General features: G+C 39.1%; 2 protein-coding genes across 3 annotated transcripts in view; one reads left to right on the top strand and one right to left on the bottom strand.

The window, feature by feature from the left end:
* Positions 1-7,642, bottom strand: part of LOC126295276 (zinc finger CCCH domain-containing protein 10-like) — a 122,926-nt gene extending 115,284 nt beyond the window's left edge. The window contains exons 1-2 of one of the 2 annotated variants that reach the window (XM_049987706.1): positions 7,218-7,642; positions 127-531 (exon numbers count right to left, since the gene is read on the bottom strand). In XM_049987706.1, coding sequence (XP_049843663.1) covers positions 127-412 — 286 coding nt within the window. In that variant the 5' untranslated portion in view covers positions 413-531; positions 7,218-7,642. The remainder of the gene's footprint in view (positions 1-126; positions 532-7,217) is intronic. The other variant, XM_049987705.1, reaches the window with a different exon arrangement.
* Positions 7,643-7,696: 54 nt separating this feature from the next.
* LOC126295278 (protein RCC2) overlaps positions 7,697-26,351 on the top strand; it is a 68,414-nt gene continuing 49,759 nt past the window's right edge. The window contains exons 1-3 of the mRNA XM_049987707.1: positions 7,697-8,230; positions 16,563-16,833; positions 24,677-24,808. Coding sequence (XP_049843664.1) covers positions 8,051-8,230; positions 16,563-16,833; positions 24,677-24,808 — 583 coding nt within the window. The 5' untranslated portion in view covers positions 7,697-8,050. The remainder of the gene's footprint in view (positions 8,231-16,562; positions 16,834-24,676; positions 24,809-26,351) is intronic.

The raw sequence follows: 26,351 nt of genomic DNA, 5'->3' as shown, positions 1-26,351 counted from the left end.
ATCACTAATGGTGTGAAAATAATTTACTGTAATCGTGATACTGACAAGGTAGAACTTTGATAATTAGGAGAGCCTGATACATCCGGGAACTCCATTAATACCATTGACACACCTCTTACCACTTACCTTCTTCCCCTTCCTTCCCTTCAGGATGGATATACCGGCAGCGCCGCCCGCGCCTGCAATTCGAACGCAGGAAGTCGCGGCACACGCTGCTCTCCTCACCGCCAGACGCATCTCCGTCCGAGCCCCTGTCTTCGCCGCGTCTCCGACCGCCCAGCCCTCCGCCAGAGTCGCGGTGGTCCCTGGCGTCACGGTCCCTGTCTCGTTCGCGCCTGTCGTCATCGCCGATGCTCACTCGCCTGTCTCCCATATCGCCGCCTCCGCCGTCGGACTTTGAATCCGATTTCATGCCACCGGCCACCTTTGCCGGTCTCTCTCCCCTCTCCTAATGTTTTCGTAACAAACTAATGGAGCCGTCTTCTGCTCTCGTCTACAATCGATTGCCACCGTGTATTACGTGGCCCGCATCTGCAACGGGACAGAAGCACTAAGCATGAGAACAAAGTTACTGATGTCTATTAGCATTATTTACTAATCATTAGTCGACAAAGTGAGCTGTAGACTCGGTCGTGGTGGGAAGTAACGTGGTCACAGGGTAAGGTACAGCTGTGTTGCAGTCGAAAGTAATGTGCGTGTTACTTCTCAGAGCTAACACAGAATGAGATCACATAAAATTCTGGAATGACTTTCCCTAATTCCAATCAATGGTCACAAACAATTTATTTGTTATCATTAACTGGCACGAAAGAAAGGAATTCTGTACATACAGTACTGGATCATTCTTTCTTCACTTCTATGTCACAGCCCATAAAAATAGTAAATTCCTTCACAGGCAACAGTGGCAGTTTGCACGGCCATCCTCTTCGACTGGTGCCACAGGAGCGGATTTCCACGCAGGCTGCCACTGTGCTTTGAGCGTGTTCAGAGCCGAGTCCCAGGCCTCGCCTAATTGAAAACAGCTTCCTTTATTTATTATTTCACTAGTTTCAATTAAACAAGGCCTGGAAACCAACCTCGAACATCAGAGCACAGCAGCAATCTATACGAAAATCCGCTTCCATTACAGCAATTTAAGAGGATGAGGATGCACTGTCACGACTTTGACAGAGACCTGTGTCCGGTGCCATCTGTAGCGCGACTGAGGACACCAAATTGAATCGCCATGTTGCACTTCCCCACCACTGCACTGGGTCCACACCCAAAGCCGGAGGGCTGCAGGCAGTGGGGGACCCTAAAAGCAGTGCCCAGCAGAAGACATTCAGCTACCAGGAACACCCAAACGTGGCGAGCAGTCACCTCGCCAAAGTATCGCGCCACACTGGTGACATGAACTTGCCCGATACCACCGAGAATTACTCAAGTCAGGGATCTCCAAACTACGGCCTGCAGGCCAAAACGGCCCAACGGCCAGCAAACCGGCCCGCGTTAGCTGGCCGGAATCCCCGGTATCCGGCCTGCCAAATATTTGAGGTGGTGCCTATACTGCCAACAAATGAGTTTTGAGGGCGACCAGTGCACCGCGACACTGCTCTGCTACTCGCTACAAGACTACATAATTAAACTTATTGTTGCGCCGCTTGAAATAACAATGCGTTGACATACTCTACCTCTGTTACGTCTTGCAGTAATAGTGTTGCTAACAATGATTTTGAGATTTTGTTAACTTTGCAGGACGCTTTTGTGAAGAATGTACAGTGACACACTTTTTTGTCAGTGAAATTCGCCAGAATAAAATACGATAGAATTTCAGTCAGGTACGTCCACCAATCAAAATTATGTAATTAAATAAAAATCGTAGTTTGTTTCAGTGCTAGCTATTCCCACAACCTTAAATTTTTGCGATTTCATCTTTCCTTTAGCCTTACATTATGGTGATCGTGGAATGCTAGGGTGCTTTAATCCCACTAGGTAGATCTTGGACCTTATGACTTCGTGGAGGAGTCAATGTCGCCCGCGGACTAAAAAGTTTGAGAGACCCCTGCTCTAAGTCATTACATTTACTGATGGTGAGAAGGAAAGGAGGGACTGTGCTGACAATGTGCAAGCAACATATAAAGTTGGAAAGTCAACTGTTTGCAAAAGAAGGTAGGAGACCACAATTCTGAGCACAACAGGATTTGAGTTCCCCCCGCCCGCCGAGGAAGAACGAGCACGGTGCACACAACACGTAACTGTGTGTACAAACATATTATTTAGGCAGGAATTGCTGTGATATTATTAACAATACAAAAAAACACTAAATTTGTAGAAACTTCAGCCACCGTGTGGCAGTAGGTTCATTTACCAGAGGCAGCCAGATGTGCTGGCAAAGCGCGCCTGTGAGGCTGCGGCATAAACATACCGTTTAAAGGCTGGCTGAGGACTGTCAAATATTTCTTATAAAAAGTTTTTTTGTAAGTAATAAACACACATACAAACACACACATAGTAGATTCTCAACATTTACCATGAACAAGTCCAGATTATGAAAAAAATGTGTATTTCATCTATCTCAGAAAACATGCAATCATAAAGATGGGTTTTAAACAGAAGAAAACTTTATATTAATAAAAATGGAAGAATCATCAAATTAATATGCTTATGAAGTCCTTCAGTCTACATTTGTGATACTGTGGACTTCATTCCTACAACTGGTTTGGTTCAGCTGTCCAAGCCTCTTCATCAGCGAACAATTACTACAACCTACATAATTTTAAAGCTGCTAACTGCACTCATCTCTCGGTCTCCCTCTAAAATTTTAGAAACCCCCCACTTTATGTCCAATACTAAACTTGTGTCCTCTTGGTGTCTCACAATGTGTCCTATCAACTGATCCCTCCTTTTAGTCAAATTGTGCCACAAATTTATTTCTCCTCAAATCTATTCAGATCACCTCATTGGTTACATGATCTACCCATCAAACCTTCAGCATTCTTCTGTAGCACTACATTTTGAAAGCTCGTATTCTTCTCATCTAAACTGTTTACCCTCCATGTTTCACTTCCTACACTCCATACATACACTTTCAAAAAAGACACCCTAACACTTTTCACAACCAATTTTCTTGCCATTGCCAGTCTGACTTTTATATCCTTTCTATGTTGGCAACTTATTTTACTGCCCCAATAGAAAAACTCATCTATTACTATTACAGTCTCATTTCCTAATTTAATTCCCTCGGCATTGACTGAGGTAATTCAACTATATCCCATTACTCTTGTGTAGCTTTTGTTTAGGTTTATCTTATATCTTCCTTTCAAGACACTGTACACTCCCTTCAACAGTTTTTCCAAGCTCCTTGCTGTCTCTCTCAGAATTACATTGGCAAACCTCAAAGTTTTTATTTTTTGTCAATAAACTGTAATTCTAAATTTTTCTTCTGTTTCCTCCATATATTATTATTTAACTTGGCAAGCTCGCAGACTGAAGTATCAGAAAGAGTCCGAGACATCTGTAGGGCCTACCCTTTATTGTTGCTTTGATGAATTCAAATCGGTTGTTAAGCCGGATATGTTGGGAGTTGAAATTTGTGAAGCATAGAGGGTTGCAGTTTCTGCACCTGCCACATACAAGAATTGGCTGGCAGCTAGTGAAGAAATATCAGACAACAAATGTTGAGTTCTGATTCAACTTAAAAATCAATACTAATGTGTATTTCTGCTAGAGTTTCCAATGTTCTTTTATTTGCCTAACCCAGATCTTTGTACTATTTGAAAGAACTGTTCAATTTCACAAAGTCAAACATATATCATGAAGGAATAAGCTTTTCTAAATTCTGTGAACTCTGAGCAAAATTGTTTATCACTGGCAGTTCCCCAGTCACCCAATCAGAGAGAGAGAGAGAGAGAGAGAGAGAGAGAGAGAGAGAGAGAGAGAGAGAGAGGGGCAGTGAGTGTGTGTGTGTGTGTGTGTGTGTGTGTGTGTGTGTGTGTGTGTGTGTGTGTGTGCACGCGTGCGCACAATGAAACACAGTATTAAACTTATGATGTCAACAGCATCATTGATAAGGATTAGAATTTTTCCAATGGATTAGGCTGCATAGAGTATTGCAATAAGTGCTCATACACTGCACCAATGTGGGAAGTGACCTGGAAGAAATTTACTTTATCTCAACTTACTGATGTGTGCAAGGCTGTTGATCCTGAACAAACTGTGGGATACAGACATGGAATGACATATACAAACATCACTTAAAACTAAGCACCAGGGAGTTTATGATTTTGTCACAAAACATAAACAACTTTTGACCTGAATATCAAAATTCAGAAATAGTCTCTCAAAATGGTAAGACGACCGCTTAAGCCGGGTGATGTGATTGCAACGCTTGATTGTGCAGAGAACTATTCTCTTTATTGTCCAGGATGCTGTCCATTATTGCTCTCTGTCTGTCACCCTCGGTCTCTTTTTTGCAAGTAACGGAAACCCTTCATGTGATGGTACTGGAAGCACTGTAAAATGATTAGCTACACAAACTAGACTGCACCACCCAAGAAAAACAAAATTCTCACACATCTGAATGTGTGCACTTTCTGTGAACTAGGCTCAAACAATCAGGTATAATTTATCAACAAGCTTCCCTGAACAAGAGAAAATCAACTCACCTTAATCAATTTGCAATTGTTAAGTTTCAAACAATGCATAATCTGTCTGGGTCCCCTGTTTCCACACAATGTCCTTGCGCAGATAAGTAAGGTGTTTTCAACGGGAGCAAGGTGTTTTCAGCGGGATTTCTTTTAAGACAGCTATCACATTAAGAATTTTTGTTTCAGTGCTGCAAACTGCCAAACACTTGCTGTAGTCTTTTGTCAATTGTCCTACGAGGAAATATAAGTTTGATATTCTTGTGCATTGTGGGAACATACACTGAGTAGACCACTGAGGAACCTGAGATACACCGCCTTATCCAGAGATCTGACAGAATTTAGATAACCAAACTCTGGCATGATTACTTTGATAAGCCATGAACATTTATTTCAAATTTCTTAGCAACAACCATTCTTATTTCTGTACTTTGTTCCATTAATCCTGACAAATACTCATTCATGGTAGGGCAGACCCTACTAATCATCCTCAGAAAAAAACAAGTACTCCATTCTTTGCTACATCTTTCCCCTACTTTTTCCCTGGTACTGCTAATCCAGCTTTCTAGATGTTTCAACTACTCTCTCAGCAACATAGTCACCCACACTTTTTTTTAATTGCCTTTCTCCTTAGTGCCAACAGGATAGTCTAAATTTTCTCATCATGAATAGAAGTTTTCTTCTTCCAAATATTTCTAAGCCTTTAGTGGATGCCTTTTGGATAATTAAGCTTTCTCTCTCATTAACTTTGCATTTCACATAAGATTTTAAATTATGTTTCATTACCTTTTGAATTTATAAGAGGGGAAGCTGAAAGAGAACTAACTGCTGTTAAAATTTTCAGTTTTCATCAAAATTTTTTGTTTTATTATAGTGACTCTTGACCAGAAGGTCACGGCCATCTCTAAGTGTTTTGAATGCATTTATCGATGAATGTCATAATTAATTCTAAAAACTACAATACGATGAAGGAGAGTTGGTATGGTTGCTGGTATTGATGATTGATTACATCAGATTGGTTTTTGTACAGCAATGATTTTCTGGTTTGTATACATTTCACATTAATAAAATATGTCACTGATATCCTCTACTGTTATTCCATCACATTCACAACACAGGTTATCTTGAACATGTGTTCCATTAAGGTTGTTTCGGAATTATCCAACATTAAATCTCAAGTGAGTCATGGAACTTATAATTTTTTTTATTCCCCTTAACTTTGTGGAACCAGGAATATGAGGGAATATTTGACCATAATGTTCTCCTCTGAATATTCCTCAGGCCATTTAGCAAAAACACACACCGAACACAGAATGATGCATGTGAAGATCCCTAAACAACTTAACAAGTAATCACCCTGCATATATTTTCATTACAAACTCCTATTACTTTACAGTAATCGGCATCCACTGTTTTCCAAATGCCACTGCATGGCTCATCAATTTAATAGTTTCCAAGTTTCTGTCCAAAGTGACAATTCCATTTTGCACACAGTCTGATTGAATTTTAGGCAGTTAGCATACACCAGCACACTACTAAAAGCATCTGAAAGATACTACTATTCATGTCATCCAACTATTGCGATGAAAATGGCAAATTTAAACCATTTTGAAAATGTGAACATGCCTCGGAAAAAAAAAAAAAAAAAAATTACAGGTGTCTTTTAAACACTTCCTTCTTTAAGCTTATATTTGCTAATATCAGTATTCCTGCACTTAAGCCAAGAAACAAACAATAAATGCTTGTATATTTCTGCCAAGTTAAATAAGGTAGCCTAATAAAAGGTGGGAAATGTCTCTCACTGTGCTTACTGAGCGTTTTTGTAGACACAAGCCTTTACTAAATATGACAAACAGGAGAACTAGCTCAAACTAGTAAATTTAAAGAAGATAGTAACTAATGTCATGTGCCAATCTTCAACATTTATTTGAATGTTTATGTATATATTACTAAAACTAATAATAAGCCACGGGGCTCATATTTTTCTATGTAAGAAGGCCGTAATGATGCAGGTAAATTTTGATTTAGAAGATAACTTTGAAAAACTTCTGGTGGCCATTTTCTCTCTCAAAAAATTCGTAGCACTCTCCCCCTTACCACATCACCATACTACAAACACCAAATTTTTACTTTCACACCAATGCGCCTCAAACCACTTCCTTGAAAAATGTTACGCATCTATACATATACTTTAAAACAACAACGTGTATATAATATAAAGAACCAAACTTAAGTCTAATACATATTGCTACGTGCCAAGTCCGTCTCCCCAGCTAGTGAAACATTGCTCATTTAGAGAAACAATTCAAGGTATAATATCAATTCCTCGACATCCCCTACATAGATTTAACAATATTTAATGACATAAATGAAACTCTAGCTACACAATACTATTCCTAAGCCAGTTCCTTACCAAGAATATATAATTATTCTGTAAACATATCAGTTAATTTACAAATCACGAAAGAACAAGTTTCACACTACTTTTCATAATATTTATAAAGACACGAAATTATGTAAGATGAAGAAAATTACTAATAATCAAAACACGCCAAACCAGTTTTGTAATCAACGCTACGGCATTTCAACACTTACGTGCTGGGTATCGCATCACCAACACGAAACTGATTTCTACAGTTATCCGCATCCAAAACCTAATAAATCCGTAAAACACAATTTGCATTTAGTTAGTTTCTCAACTGTTATACACACGAAGCTTTCCAATATTTGTAAATACAGCATTTACTAAGAAAAACACATAGTTAAACTGATATCGTGAACGTCAGCCATTTTACATGAACTTAATGGCATCTCGGGTACAAACTTAACAGACACGAATTTACCCGCGGAAGAATTACAAAACGAGCTAATAACCGCAAACGTGTATTCGGAAGTAGAAATCTTTTTAAGAAAATAATGAGTATGCTGTTTAATCAATTTAAGATTATTAATCCAAGACAGTCGGCAAGCAAATTTAAAAACTGAAGTGTAACTACGCATGTATGGTCAGCACTTCATACAAATTAAGATGCGAGGTACAGATGAAGACGAATATTTCTCTAGCTGCTGCACACAAGTTTATGACTTCATTTATAATTGAAGGCATATAACTGATATGAAACGTGTTTCATAATGAAAATTTACTCAGATAATTAACGAAAGAAGCGTATTATGAGTCCTATGAACCCAAACATAGCTCAGCACCTTCATTTTCAAAAAATAAAATTTAATAACCCATAACAAGTGTTGGGCCATATTGATACTTCTTCACGAGCAAATGTTTTTCTAAACTGGTTGTAGTGGGGAGGGTGAAAAAAAAAAACGTTACATTACGGAACAATAGAAAGAGTTGGACGACCCAAATCGATAAAAGAGGTTGTTTACCAGGGAAGAATTTTCATGTGATTTTTCGTTAAAAGTCTGTGAGCATGTCTACAAAGCGTAAAGCTGAGGATGTAATCGTGGAGGGGGATATTAAGCAAACTAAACTCGAAAACACCGAGAAAACTGAAGTGAAAGGCGACGAAAATGGAGCTGCTGCATCACCAAACGACCACGGAGAAAAACCAAACACAGAAAACGATGCTACAGAATCTAATAAAACAGAGGTAATGCTTTCAAAGTTCGTATAATTTTGAGAACTTAACTTAGCAGGTTTGAAGCAGTACGCGTAAGCAGATTTTTGTATGAATAAACTGGGATCCTGTTATAGAAAGAAGTTGCCTGCGGCGTTTTAAATACATTGTCACAAACGAAATAAATTATATGATATTTTCTCGAATTGAACAAATGGGTATTTTAGTTTTATATATTTTCATGTTATGTCGAAATTCTTATTGTTTCTGCCGTACATATTAATTATTACTTAAGAAAATATTGTTGAGGGAGACGAGACTGCAGTAGTTTCGCTTGTGTACTCTCGAAGTTATTTGGTATTCATGGAATTAAATATGAGACGAAGCGACGCAGTGAAATAAAATGAAGTCTGTGATGCTCCCACATAGCATCTCTTGCGATATGCTTATTTTTGTTGTTATATGAAGATCTCGTGGTTGTGATAAGCGTACGGATATAGTGTGTCTGTTGATAATAGATTATATAGAAAAATGCTGTCACAGTAAGAAATCATTACTGGACTGTTTGCTACTCAAGTTGTCAGTCATCTTGACTGTTTAGTATAGACAAATAGTTGCATGGCATAGGAAACGATAATTGAATGATCCTATTGCAGAGTTTTTGACTGCATAGCGCATATCTCTATCCTGCGAGGAAGCTTCATCTTTTTTCAGAACTGAGCTCCATGCATAGACATGCAATTATTTGAATAGTAAACCATTATGGCTGTAAAGGTGTAAACAATTTCATTGCCATTATTTTTATTTGTGCATTTCTTTCGTAAGTATGATTAGGTAAAATATTGCACAGCCGTTCACATTTTTATCTTACCAGTAACCAATATCAATTATGCGAGACAGTTTTCGCAAATCAAGACTGTATAATATAATTAATTCTCGTTTATAGAAAATTTCATTAGCTCCACGCACAGTGAAATTAAAAATGCTTATAAATTACATACAACTACTTCAGTAATTACGAAAGAGAATCAGTCGTGAATAATTTTCAGTGTGCCTCTTAAGGTGAAAAAGTGCCCTGCTTATAGAAATAATCTGCACTTTTATTTTTGTTAGTCTTTTATGGATTATATATTTGTTATATTTACGTAAGACTTCCTTATGTTGAAATGCCTTCGTGAAAAACTATTCTAGTGGTGAATGAAGTGTGGGAACCCCACTCTGACCATTGATGGGATAAAAAACTAAGCCTATCACAAGTATCAGATGTGTGTTTTACCAAATATCAAGTATGTATTTAGTATATGAATTGTGAGTAATGAATAGGAATGGCAGCTCTGTGTGAGTTTTAAAATAGAAAAAATGCCTAGTACAATATTGTGGTGTCCAAACCAAATTTTAGGTTTTAACAGTTCATTTCTTAAACAATACTAAATTACATAACTGTGAATTAACATACTGAAAATATATGCTTTGTGTATCTGCTACACATTTTAATTCCCTAGGTTCCAGTATACCTGTAAGAAAGAACACTGACCAGCAACTGATTAGTGTTCTGTTATGTGTTAAGCAAATGGTAGTACCATGATCATACTGTTTTGCCAAGATTCCTGTCAGTTTCTACACTTTGAAACGCAGAAATTCATCGGAAAACATGAAACTTTGTATTTGTTTTCCCTGGACTTTAATTACCTTCTTAAATTACTCTTTGGTTTCCTTCACAGCCTACTCAGTGAATGGATTGAATAACATTGGGAATATGCCACAACCCCATCTCACTCGTTTTTCATTTACAACTTCCCTTTCATGTCCTGTTAGAAATGCAGTCTGGTCTCTGTACATGCTATAAATAGAAGTTTTCTCTGTGTAGTTTATTCCTGCTGCCATCAAAATTTCGAAGGTAGTCTAGTCTACATTGTCAAAAGCTTACTTTAAATCTACAAATGCTTTAAATGTAAGTTTACCTTTCTTCAACCTATGTCCTAGGGTTAGTTGTAGGACAGTATTGTGATGCATGTTCCTATGTTTCTATGAAGCCCAAATTGATTTTTCCTGAGGTTGGCTTCTAGAAGTTTTTCAGTTCTTCATAATTATGTAAATAATCTATGCCAGTTTTCTCCAACAATAGTGATTCAGTGGTATTCACACCTGTTAGCACCTGCTTTCTTTGAAATTGTAATTATTACATTCTCCCTGAAGCCTGAAGGTATTTGGCCTGTCTCATATTTTGCTCACCAGGTGAAATAATTTTGTCATTATTGGCTCTCCCAAAAATCTCAGTAATTCTAAGGAAATATCGCTCACTTCAGAGGCCTCGTTTCCACTTAAGTCTTTATTTGCTTCCTCTTCTCTATCTATAATATTGAATTGAATGAAATTTTATTGTCATTTAGCTATTACAGCAATTGACAGTCAAGTCGCATATATACAAATTATGCAGCACATATACATGGGTTGAAAATCAATATGTCACTATTGGTTTTCCATAAAATACAATATTTAAAATGAAATAATATGAAAACATTGCATCATAAATTACTCAGTTAAAAAAATTATGCTGCACACTCCAAACTGGTACCACTATGATATTTTACAGTCATCAAATTCCTGAAGTGATTAGCAAGGATTTGCAGCTAACAAACTGAATAATTTGTCTTTAAATAATGGAGCTTCCACCCATTCCAGTTTTCTTATTCATTATCACGCCTATTCTTGCCTTACTTAATATCTGTTTACTTTTGTGTTGCTAACTTCATATTCATCTAATAAGTCCTATGCCTTCTACCAGCACACTTTATTTATTTTCAATATATGTGACTTCAACCTGTCCATTTCATTTTTAAGCTCTATAACCTACCTACCTGGGATCTAAGATCCCACACTCTTGAGAGATTCGAGCCAACACTGAGGCTTAACCAGCAGTTGTTCTTACCGCAAACCGTATGCATCTGGAATAGGAAATGGGGGAAGTGACAGTAGTACCCTGAATACCCCAACCACGTGGCATTTTAAGGTGGCTTGCGAGATATAGGTGTAGAACTGTAGAATGCCAATTTTGCTTTTCCTGATTTATTTTCTGATAAATCACAACCAGCTACAGGTTTCTGAAACACCATTAAGTTGTTAAAGATGATTCTCAACATATACCTTGTTTTGTTATGTAGGGTGGCAAAGGCATGCTTGAATTATGACATTTGTTGAAAACTCGGTACAACCTAGAGTCTTTTAGAGCACTAATTAGTTTTATTCTATGGGGAACATCTGCACAAAGTTTCCCTCAGATTGACAGTGCGGACGAGGAGTCCAGCAGCGCACAGTGTGGCCTCTTCTCCTGCACCACAAAATGATGATGATGATGATGACAAGAAAGATGTTAAACTGAGCTTCTCTTGTCTTGTAAATGTGTTCAAATAACTTACGGGAATGCAGCCAGTTAATGTCATCGACAACTGCCGACTGATAGGTTAGCGCTGTGTTGTTATCAAGGCAAAATGCTGTTCAAGGGAATCCAAAACATAGGTTTTCAGAGCAACCTAAAAGCACCCTAATCTTAGATGCAATTCAGAAAACACGTTGCATGTCATATTTCTGCAAAATATGGCCAATCTTCTGAGTAGTAAAGAGTAGAGCAGTCACAGTGATTTTTATTGCACATCTAGAGTACAGTCACTGTGTAGCCATCCTCAGTGCAGGAAATGTAAGTTAAAACATTAAAAACAAGTCCCAATTAGACTAATCATGCCAGACACTGCATTCACTCTCTTTCAAGTAGTAAAGGGGACAGTAATTGGTTGCAATGATATTTATTGCATATCTAGATTGCAGTCACTGTGCATCCATTTACTACTAGAAATGAATACAGCTGCTGGGCACAAATTCTACAGAATCAAACCTAATCTTGTCAGAAATGTTCCCTGCATAAGACAAAAAGGGCCATAGACTTCATTCGAAATACTCGTTCACACACTTTAAAACTCAATGTACTATCAGAGTAGTTCAGATATATTGTCTCTGCTTGACATAAGAAATATGCTGTGTTCTTAATGTAATGCTTGTACCGACCAATTAGTGGGCTTAACAGAGTAGCACAGTGTTTTGCTACATGATATATCATAGCACCAGTGTTTGCCACAAGCAGAAGGAATCCTTAACTTGTGAATTTTTGGAAGGTCATGTAACCTATGTGCAACAGCAAAATAAATATTAACTCTTAGTGCTCTCCTGTGATGGGGAACTTTTCTTCAGGGGAGTGTTAGTCTTCCACTAGACTCTTTTTGTGAAGTCAGTACTGATCCTGTAATACACTGTATCAGACAGTAAACACTGCTTTACATTAACTAAGAGCTGATCTGGCAACAGTTGTTCTGGACGAGCACGATTACATTAAAAATATGTAGTGATTACTATCTGATTCAGGGTATTAAAGGATCAGTGCTGACCCCACAAAAAATGTTGAAAGACTAACAGCCTCCTGAAGAAAAGTTCATTGTCAAAGGAGACTAGGAAGAGTATTAATATTTATTGTGATGTTTCACCTAGATTATATGGCCTTCCAAAGATCCACAGAGAAAGGATTCCTTTTCGTCCAGTTGTGAAGTAACATTGGTGCTCTACATGTCATGTAACAAAATGCCTTGCTACTCTGTTGAGCCCACTAGTTAGTCAGTGTGAGCATTAAATTCAGAACTCGACAAATTTTTGTGTGTCCATTAGAGGGTACATGTGAATGATTCTGATATTCTATTATGTTATAAAGGGGTCTCTCTCTTCACTCGTGTTCCTCTGTCTGATTCATTACGGTTAATTAAGGTCAAGTTTGGTGTGAATTAACAAACTTGTTTTGGCGAGTGTTGACTTATGCTTATTCTTTATTTAGCGTCAAGTACTGCGAACTGAAAGAGGGAATTGTAAATTTGTTAATGGAAATTGAGGAACGTGCCTTAGTTAATTGCTTTGAAATTTGCGCATTTTTAAAAAAAATTTCTTAGGTTGCTCGAGCTCACAACAGCGAGAATACGAACATTTTTTAGGGCAGCTGAATTTGATCCACTCGAATATTTGTTTCACGATGGGGGTGGAAAGGATGGCCACTGTCCCCTCCTTGATGTGTTTGTCAGGGGGAAGGTTGATGGTATGTTGGGACATTCTGTGTATAGGGAACCTACTCACACTATCTTTTATCTACAAGCTGATAGTTGTCACTATTTGGCTCAGTGTGAAGGGGTGCTTTGTACCTCGGTTCACAAGGTCCACATCATTTCAGATCCTGAGAGTTTGGCAGCTGTGTTGTCCCATCCTGATGTCACCTTTTGTCAGGATGGGTGTAGTGAAAGACGGATAAGATGTCGTTGTGCTATCGACCTACTGTGCACAGGGTGAGTGGTGACAATACTCAGTTGGCACAGTCTACACCCATTTTACCTTATGTGGGGAACATTTCCAACGCGATCGGTCGTATCGGGTTTGATCCCGTACGGAAACAGTTGTGCTCGGTGACTTCTTTGATTTCGAGTAGTAAATGTCCACACAGTGACTGCAGTGTAGATATGCAATAAACATAATTGCAACTATTTGCTGCACCCTTAACTGCTTGGAAGATTGGTTGTATTTCTTGGAAATACGATGTGCAATGTTTTTCCAACCTCCATTTAAGAAAAATCTCAGTGTGTGTAAAGCGGGTGTCTATTTCACTCCTTGCAGTTGAGGTATATCAGGGTGGCAGTTCTTCTGGAGACCTGGAATTCTCAGGAAATTACATATTACCAAGAAAAATCAGTGAAATCTCAGTGAATTTCATGAAATCTTGGGGAATTCTGTATCTTTAACCTAGCATTGAAATATAATTTAAATGAATTTTATAAATCATGTATTAAAATGTGTTAATTATATGAATATTATTCCATACAAATTATCAAACTTTAAAACTGCTTGTTATTGGTATATATCGGTTGAGAGCAAAGAAAAATCGATATTGAGGTATCCCACTCACCCGTCACCCCACTGTCAGCAGCTTCTGACATCATCTTCCTCCTCACACCTGGAACTGTCAGGGATCTTCCTCCCCACCCCCCACTCCACTCCCTCAAGTATGAGCAGCAGCCACCGTGGTTGTATATTATTCAGACTATGAGGACCGTGCAGGATTGCTGTGCTGAGCTTACATGTCATACAAGCTTATAACAGCTGAGCATATCTGAGATTGCCGTACATTGTCTTGGCATCTGGCATAACACACAATTAGTGTAGTGTTGTAAGCAAGCAGTTGAATTTAGAAACCTTGTACATAGAGGTGGAGGTTTCTGCTTAAATTCTACATGGAATCCTGCTGTCTCCTTTGTTAAAAAAATACAAGGACAGAGTTAATGTTACCTCATCCATTGTTTGATCAATAACTTCTTATGTTGGTCAGCTTTTGTTGTTGGGGGGGGGGGGGGGGAGAGAGAGAATTAATGTGTGTGTTTATGGAATTGTTCTGCAAAAGAAAGTTTTGAATTGCATACCACAGTGCTTACTTACTGCAATTTTTTGCCTCGAGAATGACAGCATGGTCACATGTCGAAATACCGGTAATTGTTGGTGGCGTTACCCGGCTTTATCACTCGATACATTTTTGCTGTTCATCCAGCCAAACTTCAGCATCAGGTGTCATGTTTTAGTTTATTACTTATGCAGACAATATCTATGCATAACACTAAATGTACCTGCAAAATTATATCATTGTGCAATTCACCGTTCAGGAGATATGTCATAAACATTGAGATGCATGAAGAATATTGCTTAAAACAAAGTGGAAATTACCCACCTTAAATCCACTTACTGTGTGATCGTGATAGCACTTAACAACAAACTGTAAACATAATTCGAAATCGTTTTCTAAACTTACTCTTAAGAGTTGGATATGTTAGCACTGCATGACAACAGCCACAAAAACCACACAGCATCGCCTTGCCTGATAGTAGTTGGATCTTCACTTGTATTGGCAGTGCTGAATTCACCCTGCTTGGTTTGTTTCTTTCTCGGTTATAGTATTATAAGGGGTGATCAAAAAGTTTCCATTCAAATGGTGTACAGTTCCAGAATCATTATACCAATTGAGTAAAATCACTGTGGGCATTGAGTCCACTGAGTCAGATAACCATCTGGTAAAACACTGTGTCCTGCGCAAAGAAGTCCGTTACTAACTGCCACACGTCCTCGTCCGACAGAAATCTTCGACCCTTTGAGGCCTTTTTGTGTGATGATCACACGGGGAGAGATTTAGAGTGTCTCGTGTACGAGTCGGTACAACTTTGGCCGACCTTCTCGGGTTGTATGACGACCGACGTGGAACTGAGTGCATCCTTTAATGACAGTGATTTCCGACAAACATGCTTCCCTATATATGTAACTCATTTTCTGATTGACGTCTGTCAGTTTTTGTCCTTCATCAGCCAGGAAAATGTTTCAGCCCTGTTTGGACACCTTTGGGAATAACTTCGCCACATTTAAAGCATCTTCATTTATCGTGTGTGTGTGTGTGTGTGTGTGTGTGTGTGTGTGTGTGTGTGTGTGTGTGTGTGTGTGTGTCAGAAAGACGCAAACCCCACACTGATCCTTTGCTTGTGTGTCAGTGCTTATGTACCCACATTGGAATCTTTCTACGTTGCATATACACTGTAGCGATGCACTCGAACAGAAACTTTTTGATCTCCCCTCATATGTTCAGCACTTGTTTACGGTCAATACAGAGCTAAAACAATCATCGGGATAGGCCGGACACAGTGGCAAAATTTTACTGCTGCCTCAGTTTGATGGACTTTCAGATGTGTGTGAACAATCTGCGAATCTGGTGGACAGCGATTTTCGACACGTCGTAGGAGATGTTAAAGGCTGATAGGTGATCCATTTTCAAGTTTTCCACTATCACCTCGATTGTGATCGGTGCTTTTGTAGCAATTCCTGCTTCTTCACAGCTGTGGTCAGCCACTTTGTTTTTATCATTCAGATGCATTTGACCACACTGGAAGTGTCTACACTGCGCCACTTTTTCACACGGTGTGCTGTGGCTGTACACTTCCACCAGCTGAGAATAGATTGTTGCAGCATTTTTTTCCATTTCAAACGCAGAAAATGAATTACTGCGAGATTCTGTGATATAATGATGGGTGGCACTGTGTTGTTTTGGGTTCTCTAGTGGGATACCACGGTGCTGTGGTGTCGGGCTTTGAGTCTGTACTGGGATGGCAGACCTGTTCCTGCATACAGACAAATACTGTTACGTGATTTATTTTTTTCGCCACGGTAATCAATATTCTTCATTCTTACGTAATATTTGACCTTGTTTAGAAGGCATAGAGTTTACTTTAAAGTCTCGCACACGTGTTTACAGGTAGAAGCACCGATACTTCCGCAGACGGACGTGCCGCCGGTGCGACGAGAAGGTGGTACCTTCCTAATTGCCGGCTGCACAAACTGGGACCTGACTGGTCGGAAGACGGCCCCAAAGAATGCGGGCAAAGTGGGTCCGGCCTCGGGTCGCAACCTGTGGTCGCCGCACAGATTCGCTCCGCTGGCGGGAGTCCGCGTCAAGCTGGTCGCTTCTGGCTGCAACGCTGCCCACAATATCGTTGTCACAGAAGAGGGTCAGGCACTCGCTTTGGGTAAGCCAGATTTGAAGGTTCGTGTTTATTTCCCACACATTACGCTCTCGGTGAGCTTATCGCTGGAGAGACTGTCCTCCAAATGTTATTACAGCTTGACCCATATGATAGCTCTGTTTGTTTCATTTTTTGTAGTAATGGGCAAATTGCAGGTGCTAAGTTGACACTGAATTAGAGGCAAGTACTTTAGTTACCAAGGGAAAGTTTGAGTTACACGCACTAACAAAAATGGAACACTGTAGAGAAATTTGGATATTAGAGTAGTTATTATTGGAGGAAAAAGTTCATACGTAGTATTTCCTCGTCCTCCTTTTCTCCTTCCATGTGGAATCTATTCTGGAAAAGTCTAGTCAACCGGAGACCGGGATGGTATGAGAGAACAGTTGTGCTGTATGGGGAAGGAACTTTGATTGTATGATAATGTTTAGACAAATCTTTCTTTTCATGAACTTTAATCTGTGTGCCTATCTACAACTTTTAGTAACTTGTTGTCAGATGTAGCTCTTTTAGCAAACTTTTCTTCAAAGGAAATAATGTTATTAGAACCCTTAGGGTTAACAGTTCACCCCCAACTCCAATAAGATGTCTACAGCCAACTCAAGTTTATTAACCAAAACCTGGTGCTGGACTCTTGTTTGTTTGGAGTTGTTACCAATATAAAAATCAATCCTCAGTTATTATTTAATATAAGATCATTATGTGAAGTATTTATTTCGTTAGATTATATTCTACGAATGTAATATCCGTAGTCAGGCCTTCTGGTCACGGTTCCACTGCCCACCGTAGAGCTGAGATATGTGTACACCTGTCTGTCACTGCAACTTGCACGCACACTCAGTATCTTGTCTGACATTGAGAGATCTTCGAGACATCATCCAAACACACTGCCAGCAGTAGCTGTTGTAATTTAAAGTTGCCCCACACTTAATTACTCAAAATAACACTGATGTGATTGTTTCAAGCCATACTCGTTATGTGATTTGGAGTCATATGATGATGCATTCGCTATGTAATTTGTGTGTGCAAATTTGTACCTTCATAACTGCTAGGTTCTGTACTGGTCTTACTCTTACATCCTGGTTTCACAATGAAGTTTAAGCACTCGAGGCGCTTGGAATGGAGAAATGAAAAATAACTTCAATTGTTTTGCTATATTTTACTTCATGAACTACTGGTGTCTTGAAATGTCAGCTCTTGCTTTGTTTTTCATAGTAGTGCTACATTAGTCTCCATTTCAGTGACACTACAATGGTGATTCGTATTAATGTTTGAAAAACTGAAGTGATGTAGACGACGAGTAATTTAATATAAGACACAGGGGGTCGCAAGTGTCGGAAGTACCCAAAAAATGGATGAGAAATACGTGACGTGTGACTGTCACCGGATGATGTACCTCATGTCATGTGCAGTGTTTGGGCTAGGGCATGAAGGGATGATTGAGCAATACAATACCGAATTGAAGAAAATGGCGCAAATTTCGAACATTTTTTGGAAATGTAATCTGTTGCATACATAGAAGTTACTAAATTATTGTCCTGTAACCAAGTAAAAACTGTTGTTATTTCTTTCCTTTTGGCCCTTCTTGTTTTACTTTCAGACATTATTTAGTAAGGAAAACACAGGGCATTTACTGGTAATGATGCAGTTCTGAAGCTTGTATTCTTTTACTTGTTGTGACCTGATAACTGCGCGTTTTTGTTGTTCTGTACTTTGCAGTGAACCAGCATGGATCATGAAACATGTAAGTAAATAATAAATCTAGTCTCATTGTAAACGGGTAATTACCTAAGAGAGTGGGGGGGGGGGAGGGGGGGGGGGAAATACTGTCTACAAGACTTAAAACCTGAGCTCCACACACTGAAGTCACCCACATGGACCTAGAGCCCTACCGACACGAATGCTCGACTCGAGTAGGAGTAACGAGGTTTGAGACTACATGTGTCTTATATTAAATTAAGTGTCTCAGCATCGTGTAAACCGCTTAAGAGGTTTTTGCTCATTAATGAGTCGTAGCGTATAAACTGTGTAGCATCCCTCTCTGTCTCTTTCAGCCAAAACAAATGTACTGTCTGCCAAAAGAAGTTAAGCATGCAGCAGAAGAGGAGAAAATGAAATGAAACTTCGTCGGTGGACAGAGTACATGATGTTAATTCGAGGTTTACAAAATAGTCAAATTTAGGAAGAATTTGGCAGTATTTGCCTAGTTATCAAATGACGTTTCTCCTCTGGCCAGGATGCATCCACTGATTGTTCGGAAGGATTTCATAGTCGCCGCATCCTCTCCAGGGGCAAGATGGTTCACAACTGTTGTAGCTGGTCCATATATTCCTGATACCGGCACTGTTCTGTCGGGTATAGATCTGAGAATCTTTCATATTGAGAAATGAGGTGGTGGTATCTGTTTTATTTCATAAAAAGCTTTCAACCACCAGTTCCAATAGACTTTGCTGTCATCTTAAGTTCTTCAAAATTTTTGTTACAAAACCTGTTCATTGTGAGTGGGAACCTCATGCCACGTTGTCACATTAGTGGATAAAATATCGCACGTTACAAAAATCATTGTCAGAAAGAAACATTTACACTCATAAAGCACCTTGTGCACATGGCCATGTCCATATATGTAGCACGCGCAGGAGGCTATTACGTCATAAAAATCACAAAATACAATATAATGCAAGCTGTCGCGTCTGTTAACATATTCCATTTATTGATGATTCGCCTTAGACAGCATACCATACACATGAAGGTACTGTTTACATTTTACTAATCATATGCTACTCTTAAATGTTATAGATTGGAGTGACATTCTTCCGAAGTATGTAGTAAACACGTGTACGAACGTGTTTGGCACCCCACATCTTACTAAGATAGATTATTCTGAGTGAGGAAAAAAAAAAATTTGTTCTACGTATCTTGACTAATGAAGTATGGGAATAAAACTGCTTTTGAACCAAGCAACATCTTGAGGTTAAAGGCATTTATAAAAAGCTGTTGCAGTTTTTCTAATCAGGTGACACCACAAGGTGTGCATTTCACCTATTTATCCATAATTAATAATATGCAGCACACTGACACAACTAATAATGGCCGTATCCCTTAACTTTCCTTAAATTGTTCTGGAAGTAAATTATTATAGATGGATGAAATTTTCAATTATTTTGTGACATTACTTATGTTCAAAAATACTCGCATTATTTAGGTTAAATACTGTCTATAATTGAAGTTGTATTAAGACCAGTTTTGTTTTGCTTTATTTTAACAAAACACACAGAATGGTGAGATGACAGTGGTTCTTCACAACATAAAAACATGAATGTATTTAGTGTTGGTAAAAGTGCTGTGTGCTAAAATCTAACACGTATGTGGAAGAGCAGAAAGAATGGCATAAAGAACTAAAAACCTGACCACTAAAGATGCATTAGCAGCGTGTATATGACCCGAGAGAGCTGGGAAAAACCCAGGAATTTTTCCATCAGGGAAAATCTCTGGATTTTTTAGAATTCCAGGATTTTTTCATTTTTCTTTATTCTAATAATAATATTGCAGCAATAAAACATGAACGAGAGGGGGGGGGGGGTGGGTTTAAAACTTAAGTTGCAAAGCAAATGCGCCATATACGACAACAAAGCACAGTGATCATACAAGCGTCTGCCAACAGCAAAATGTGTCAAAGGATTAGGAAGATTATGCAAATGCTTCATAATAACAATCTTTCTCCGACAAGCGTGACGTCACAACTGTTTACATAGATTCATTTGAACAGTTGAGAGAGCTCATGTGCATGTGCAGTTGAGTCGCACACAAGTAGTACCTTCTCCCACTTTTGGCTACAGATGTGTTGCTGTTGGCTGTGTAAGCAGTCGCAGCAAGCAGCTATATGCTACTGGGACCATCGCTATCTAGTATTGCCGTGGTTCGAAAATATTGTTGATCCGGGACTGATGCATACAGCAGTCTGAGTTGTAATGAGAAGGTGGATAGTCTCAACGTACCCCGTGTTTAATAAGTGTAATGATTTTGCTGTTTCCTCTTTGTTTATTGCTTTCACACCAAATGAAAACGAAACGGATTCCTGCGGCCGGGAGCTATCAAGTGAATTAAAATAGGTTCACATAATTACGGAAGGGTTACATATATTATTATTTTCAGATTTTATTTCATTTCCACCATTATGACAGTTGAGCATTAATAGCCTTGCAGAACAATCAAGTTATTTTTGTCAGTATGCTAAAGAAATTTGGCTTTTATTGATCTTTTCCATTGAGGCAATCAGTGTATTTGAAGCGAACTGTTGAATGTGCGCATTTTCATCTTCTATTATTTATGGCATTATGTCATAATAAAGAACCAAACGTGAGAATACAGTACTAGTACCCCAAGAAAATTTATGTCCGAATCGGGGCATACGAATGTGCACTTTAAGTTGAATTATGTATTTTAGTATGGTTCATGAAATTCCGATGCTCATAGAGTATCCTCTGACGTCTTGTTTCTTTTATAACATAATGTAAGGTCTTTTAATGTTTTACACGTATGAACATGCAGGTTTCTTGCTTCATTGTAGCTGCGCAAGCGTGGCAACACCTGTTACCTGGCGCTCTCTGGCAACTGGTGAAACAAGCGTATTTCTAACAGGTCACTGGAAAATATTGCGAATGCTTGTTGGAAAAGCGTCACTTTCAAAGCAAATTTCCTTTAACGGAAGATGAACTATGTGCAAGAATGTACGATCAATTTCTTAAATCACAAATTGTTTGATTCCCATTTAAAAATCAACTATTTGACGACAGTCGTTTCGAAAAATTTCGAGCCCAGAAGATCAAACCTGTGTGATGTATCTGAAAGCGTAACGCGCAAAAAAGATCAACATTAGATGTGAAAGCTTCTCTTGCAGCTTGTTAATCTTCATTATATTTGAAAGCTTTGCTTTTCTTGTAACAACACTATGTATATTAATTTAAACCATTAACTTTTCCTATTTGTGTGTATGCGCTACTTAACAGTGATATTACTATTGGCTGACTACATCACGTGTTCTATGCTCTGAATATCTGCTGTCATTGGCTGGCTAGATCATGTGACATGCGCCAGAACTGGCTTACAAAAAAACATCGCAATCTCGATTTCAATGCTTCAGAAAGTAGCATGTGGTGTTTGGTGGAACTCACATTTATACTTTCGTAATACGAAAGTATGCAGCACACACGTTGCTACACATCAAAGATCTTTCCAAAATGCGAAATTCTATGCCGGTGTTTAAATCCGTAACCATTCAAAGGATTGATAAGTTTTGCAGTTCTGACGAGGAGTATACTGTCACTTAACACGGAAAAAGTGTATTTTCACCCAGGAGAAAGTGTATTTTTAAATAGTAAATCCATGAAAAATGCAGAATTTTTTTTTTCCTTTCCTCGTATACATCCTGATTAGAATAAAGTGAAAAGTGTTTGTCTTAATAAAACTTCAATTACAGTTGCAAAATACTGTATTTAACCTATACAACTTGTATATCAGCAATTGTGGAAAAAATAGGCTGAATAACAAAGAAGAAAAAATGTATCAAAAATACTATGTACATAAAATAGGAACAAACTTCCACATGGGAAAAATATATTAAAAACAAAGATTCCAAGACTTGCCAAGTGGGAAAGCGCCAGTAGACAGGCACAATAAAATAAAACACACACACACACACACAAAATTACGAGCTTTCGCAACCGGTGGTTGCTTCGTCAGGAAAGAGGGAAGGAAAAGGAAAGATGAAAGTATGTTGGTTTTAAGGGAGAGGGTAAGGAGTCATTCCAATCCCGGGAGCGGAAAGACTTACATTAGGGGGAAAAAAGGATAGGTATATACTCTCGCATGTGTGTGGGCGCATGTGTGTGTGTGTGTGTGTGTGTGTGTGTGTGTGTGTGTGTGTGTGGGCGCGCGCCCTTTTTCCCCCCTAAGGTAAGTCTTTCCGCTCCCGGGATTGGAATGACTCCTTACCCTCTTCCTTAAAAACCACATCATTTCATCTTTCCTTTTCCTTCTCTCTTTCCTGACGAAGCAACCACCGGTTGCGAAAGCTCATAATTTTGTGTGTGTGTGTGTGTGTGTGTGTGTGTGTGTGTGTGTGTGAGAGAGAGAGAGAGAGAGAGAGAGAGAGAGAGAGAGAGAGAGAGATTTTATTGTGCCTGTCTACCGGCACTTTCCCACTTGGCAAGTCTTGGAATCTTTGTTTTTAATATACTATGTACATAGCGTTAGCCACTAAGGATATCTGAAATACAGCATTTAAAGGCCTAAATCGGGCTTCTGATTTTGATAGTTTTCCAGACCCGTCTCCGTATGTGTTTGTCATCACTGGCAGCCTCTTCTCAAGGTTGGCAGTTGTGGAAAACCTGTGCATGCACACTGACGACCTTTATGTCCGCCCCTTGAGCCCATCAGCCAAAGACTGTGATCTGTAATCCACGACCTTTTTTCAGACAATGAGAACCTCACCACAGACTTCATGTATCTGTGAGCTGTGTTCCAAAAGAATTGGTACTTAGATAACCAAATTGAGCATGCCTGAGAAAGAGGTAGAGACTGTGCCATTGAAAGAGCAACCAAGAAAATTGCTTACACTGATCATCCAGAACATTATGACCGTCTTTCTAATAGCTTGTGTGTCCACCTTTGACATGGATAACAGCTGTGACAAGTGACATGTGGCATGGAAGCAATAAGGTCTCCATTAATTATTGGAGGGAATTGGCACCCCATCTACACACACGCACACGCGCGCACACACACACACACACACACACACACACACACACACACACACACACACACACACGTGCACCACCTGGTTCCTGTAAATTCCAGGGTGCGGGCCAATGAGCTCTGACACTATGTTCAATCATATCTCAGCTTTGTTCGATTGGGTTCAGATATGGCGAGTTGGGAGGGTCAGCACGTCATTTGGAACTCACCACTGTGTTCCTAGAATCACTCCATCACATTCCTGGCCTTGTGTTTTGGCACATTATCTTTTTGAAAAATGTCACTGCCATCGGGAAATGTGATCATCACGAAGTGATGTTTGTGGTCCTTGTCCATCGTAGTGCCTTGCACAGGCTCCACTGGAGCTGCGGGTTCCCGTGTGAAAGTTTCTCAGAGCATAATGGAGCTGCTGCCAACTTATCTGTATATGTATTCCTAGATGTTTTGTGGATGTAACTGCTTCCAGTGATCTGCAATTGTGTAATCGTAGAAAGGTGGGTCTTTCTGCCTCTGTATTATATGCTAAATTTGTTTATGTTGAATGTCAACTTCCAATCTGTACACCAAGCGTCAATATTCTGCAGGTCTTCTGCTTTTCACCAAAGTTTTCTACCGACGTAACTTCTCTGCATCGACTACTGTGTCGTTTATATATATTGTGGAAAGTAATCATGTTACTTTTTCATTTGAAGATGACATGCTGTAGTTGTTATTTGACCCTGTTTTGATTCTGGTAGAGGAGATTTCAATCTCCAGATTTTGGAGTGGGCAGCTGACACTGAAAGTTTGTTTCACAAGTTCTAAGTTCGGATTCTAATGATAGTAACTGAAATTTGTCAGTAATATAATAATTTAAAGAAGCCATTCAGTAATGTAGCCAGTATTTCAATAAAAAATTCTCGTAAGTGGTTAAAATACTGAGTGTTTCAGTAACATAGGTAGTATTGCAATAAAAGTTCTCTTGAGTGGTTGAAGTACAGAGTGTAGATATTTCTTGCTCTACAGCTGACCACTAATTTGTTGCATCGTAAATGCTAAAGGAAAAATTCACTTACGCATCTGATTTTTGGCTCCGCTCTGTTTCCGACAGGTCGAAACGAGAAGGGGCAACTGGGTCTCGGGGATACGGTGAGACGCGATATACCGACACCCATTGAAGCTGTGAAGAACCTGAATGTAGTCGGTGCGGCGTGTGGGCGGAACCATACTCTGCTGCTGACAGGTAAGCAGAGTGGGAGTGTGTGTGTGTGTGTGGGGGGGGGGGGGGGGGGGGGGGTACTCATCTGGCAGATGAGTAACTATGGTAGTTACACATCTCACCAGGCAGCCTTGCGCAGGGGCTGTCTTCAGTATTCTTCGTATTTGTAGGATTTGAAGGTCAGTGTCCGTATATCATTTTTCGAAAGGAGTACGACGCAATTATCAAAAAAACTTCAAAATGTCGTCATTGTGGATTGCATTATTTCCGAGCAGTGTCAGGCACAAAACAGCCACATTGAAATGTCCGTTCCTTTTTCCTTTCAGTGCCCCTTATTGAGGCCTGGTCAATACTGGTGCAGTACTTCTCCAGTTTTGCAGAGAACCGACCGTTCTCGTATGCGAGGTTTTATTAAAATACATTGTCACTCCTGATGGCAACTGCTGCCAGCTCCCCCACTCCCCGTCCTGTCTCTCTGCATCTAGTGGAACAGCACAGTCAGATATGGCACTGCCTATTTCAAAGTGTTTGCTTATCTTGTACTTGAATCGTGATGTGGGAACCGGGCCGGTATTTGCCTAGGTCGATGTGGAAAAGCACTTAAAAACTGAAATGTGGGCTGGCTGCCCATCATTAATCCACGAGGCAGTTTCCATCTGAGGCTAGCACACCTCCCTGTATGCCAGAACTGGACACTTGCAACAGGCCCATCTATTCAGATGTGTAAATGGAAATGCTAGTTAATAAATATTGAATCATAAAAGTAATGTTATTTTATTATTATTTTCCAGTCACATTAAAATGGAAGTAGATAGTCATAGTAAATTAAAATTTGGTACAAAGTGCAAAATATCAAAAAGAAAAGAAAATAATTTTTTATTTCAAGATACTGAACAGTACTATTGCTGTATATATGTTTTATGTTACAATAAGGCATTTTGTAGGCATACATCAAAAGGTGGTGTTTTTCTTAAAAAAGTGTGATTCAGTCTTTTAACCAGTTAACACCATACTGCTGTAGGAAATTGATGTCCAGGTGCTGACCTTCAAATACTAAAAGTACAAAGAAAGGCTCCTGTCACTTAAATTCTCAATATTATTTCATCTCGCACAGGTTGCCATTCGAGCACATTTGAAGAGAAGGCCGTAAAGGGTGCTTACTACCTTCTAAAAGATACTGTATGACATAGTTTGCATATTTTGCTGTACTGGATTTTGCACTCTCTGTGTTTGTACCTGGGAAAGGTTGCTACGTATAATTTAGATTTTCTTGTGTCTGATAAGTGAAGTGTGTGAAGCCCAAAAATGTCAGAGAAAATGGAATTTTAAACTTGGGGAGAGATGGTAAATATTAGAATGCTCTTCAGGTTCACTTTCTTGCAATATTTAATTTTTATTTTGTTGAACATGAAACATGCACAACACAGTTTGGTCTTACGACACTTTACACAACAAGAATGGGTATACACTGTTGTTTCAGACAGCCACATTAATGTGAAATAATACTCCAGTTTTATTTTGTTTCTGTGCTAAGCTTGTGTGTGTAAAAATACCAAAATTTTGTGGT

This window comes from Schistocerca gregaria, chromosome 11, assembly GCF_023897955.1.
Source record: "Schistocerca gregaria isolate iqSchGreg1 chromosome 11, iqSchGreg1.2, whole genome shotgun sequence".
Lineage (NCBI taxonomy): Eukaryota > Metazoa > Arthropoda > Insecta > Orthoptera > Acrididae > Schistocerca > Schistocerca gregaria.
The sequence above is the reverse complement of the archived record's forward strand: the minus strand, read 5'-3'. Positions and strand labels throughout refer to the sequence as shown.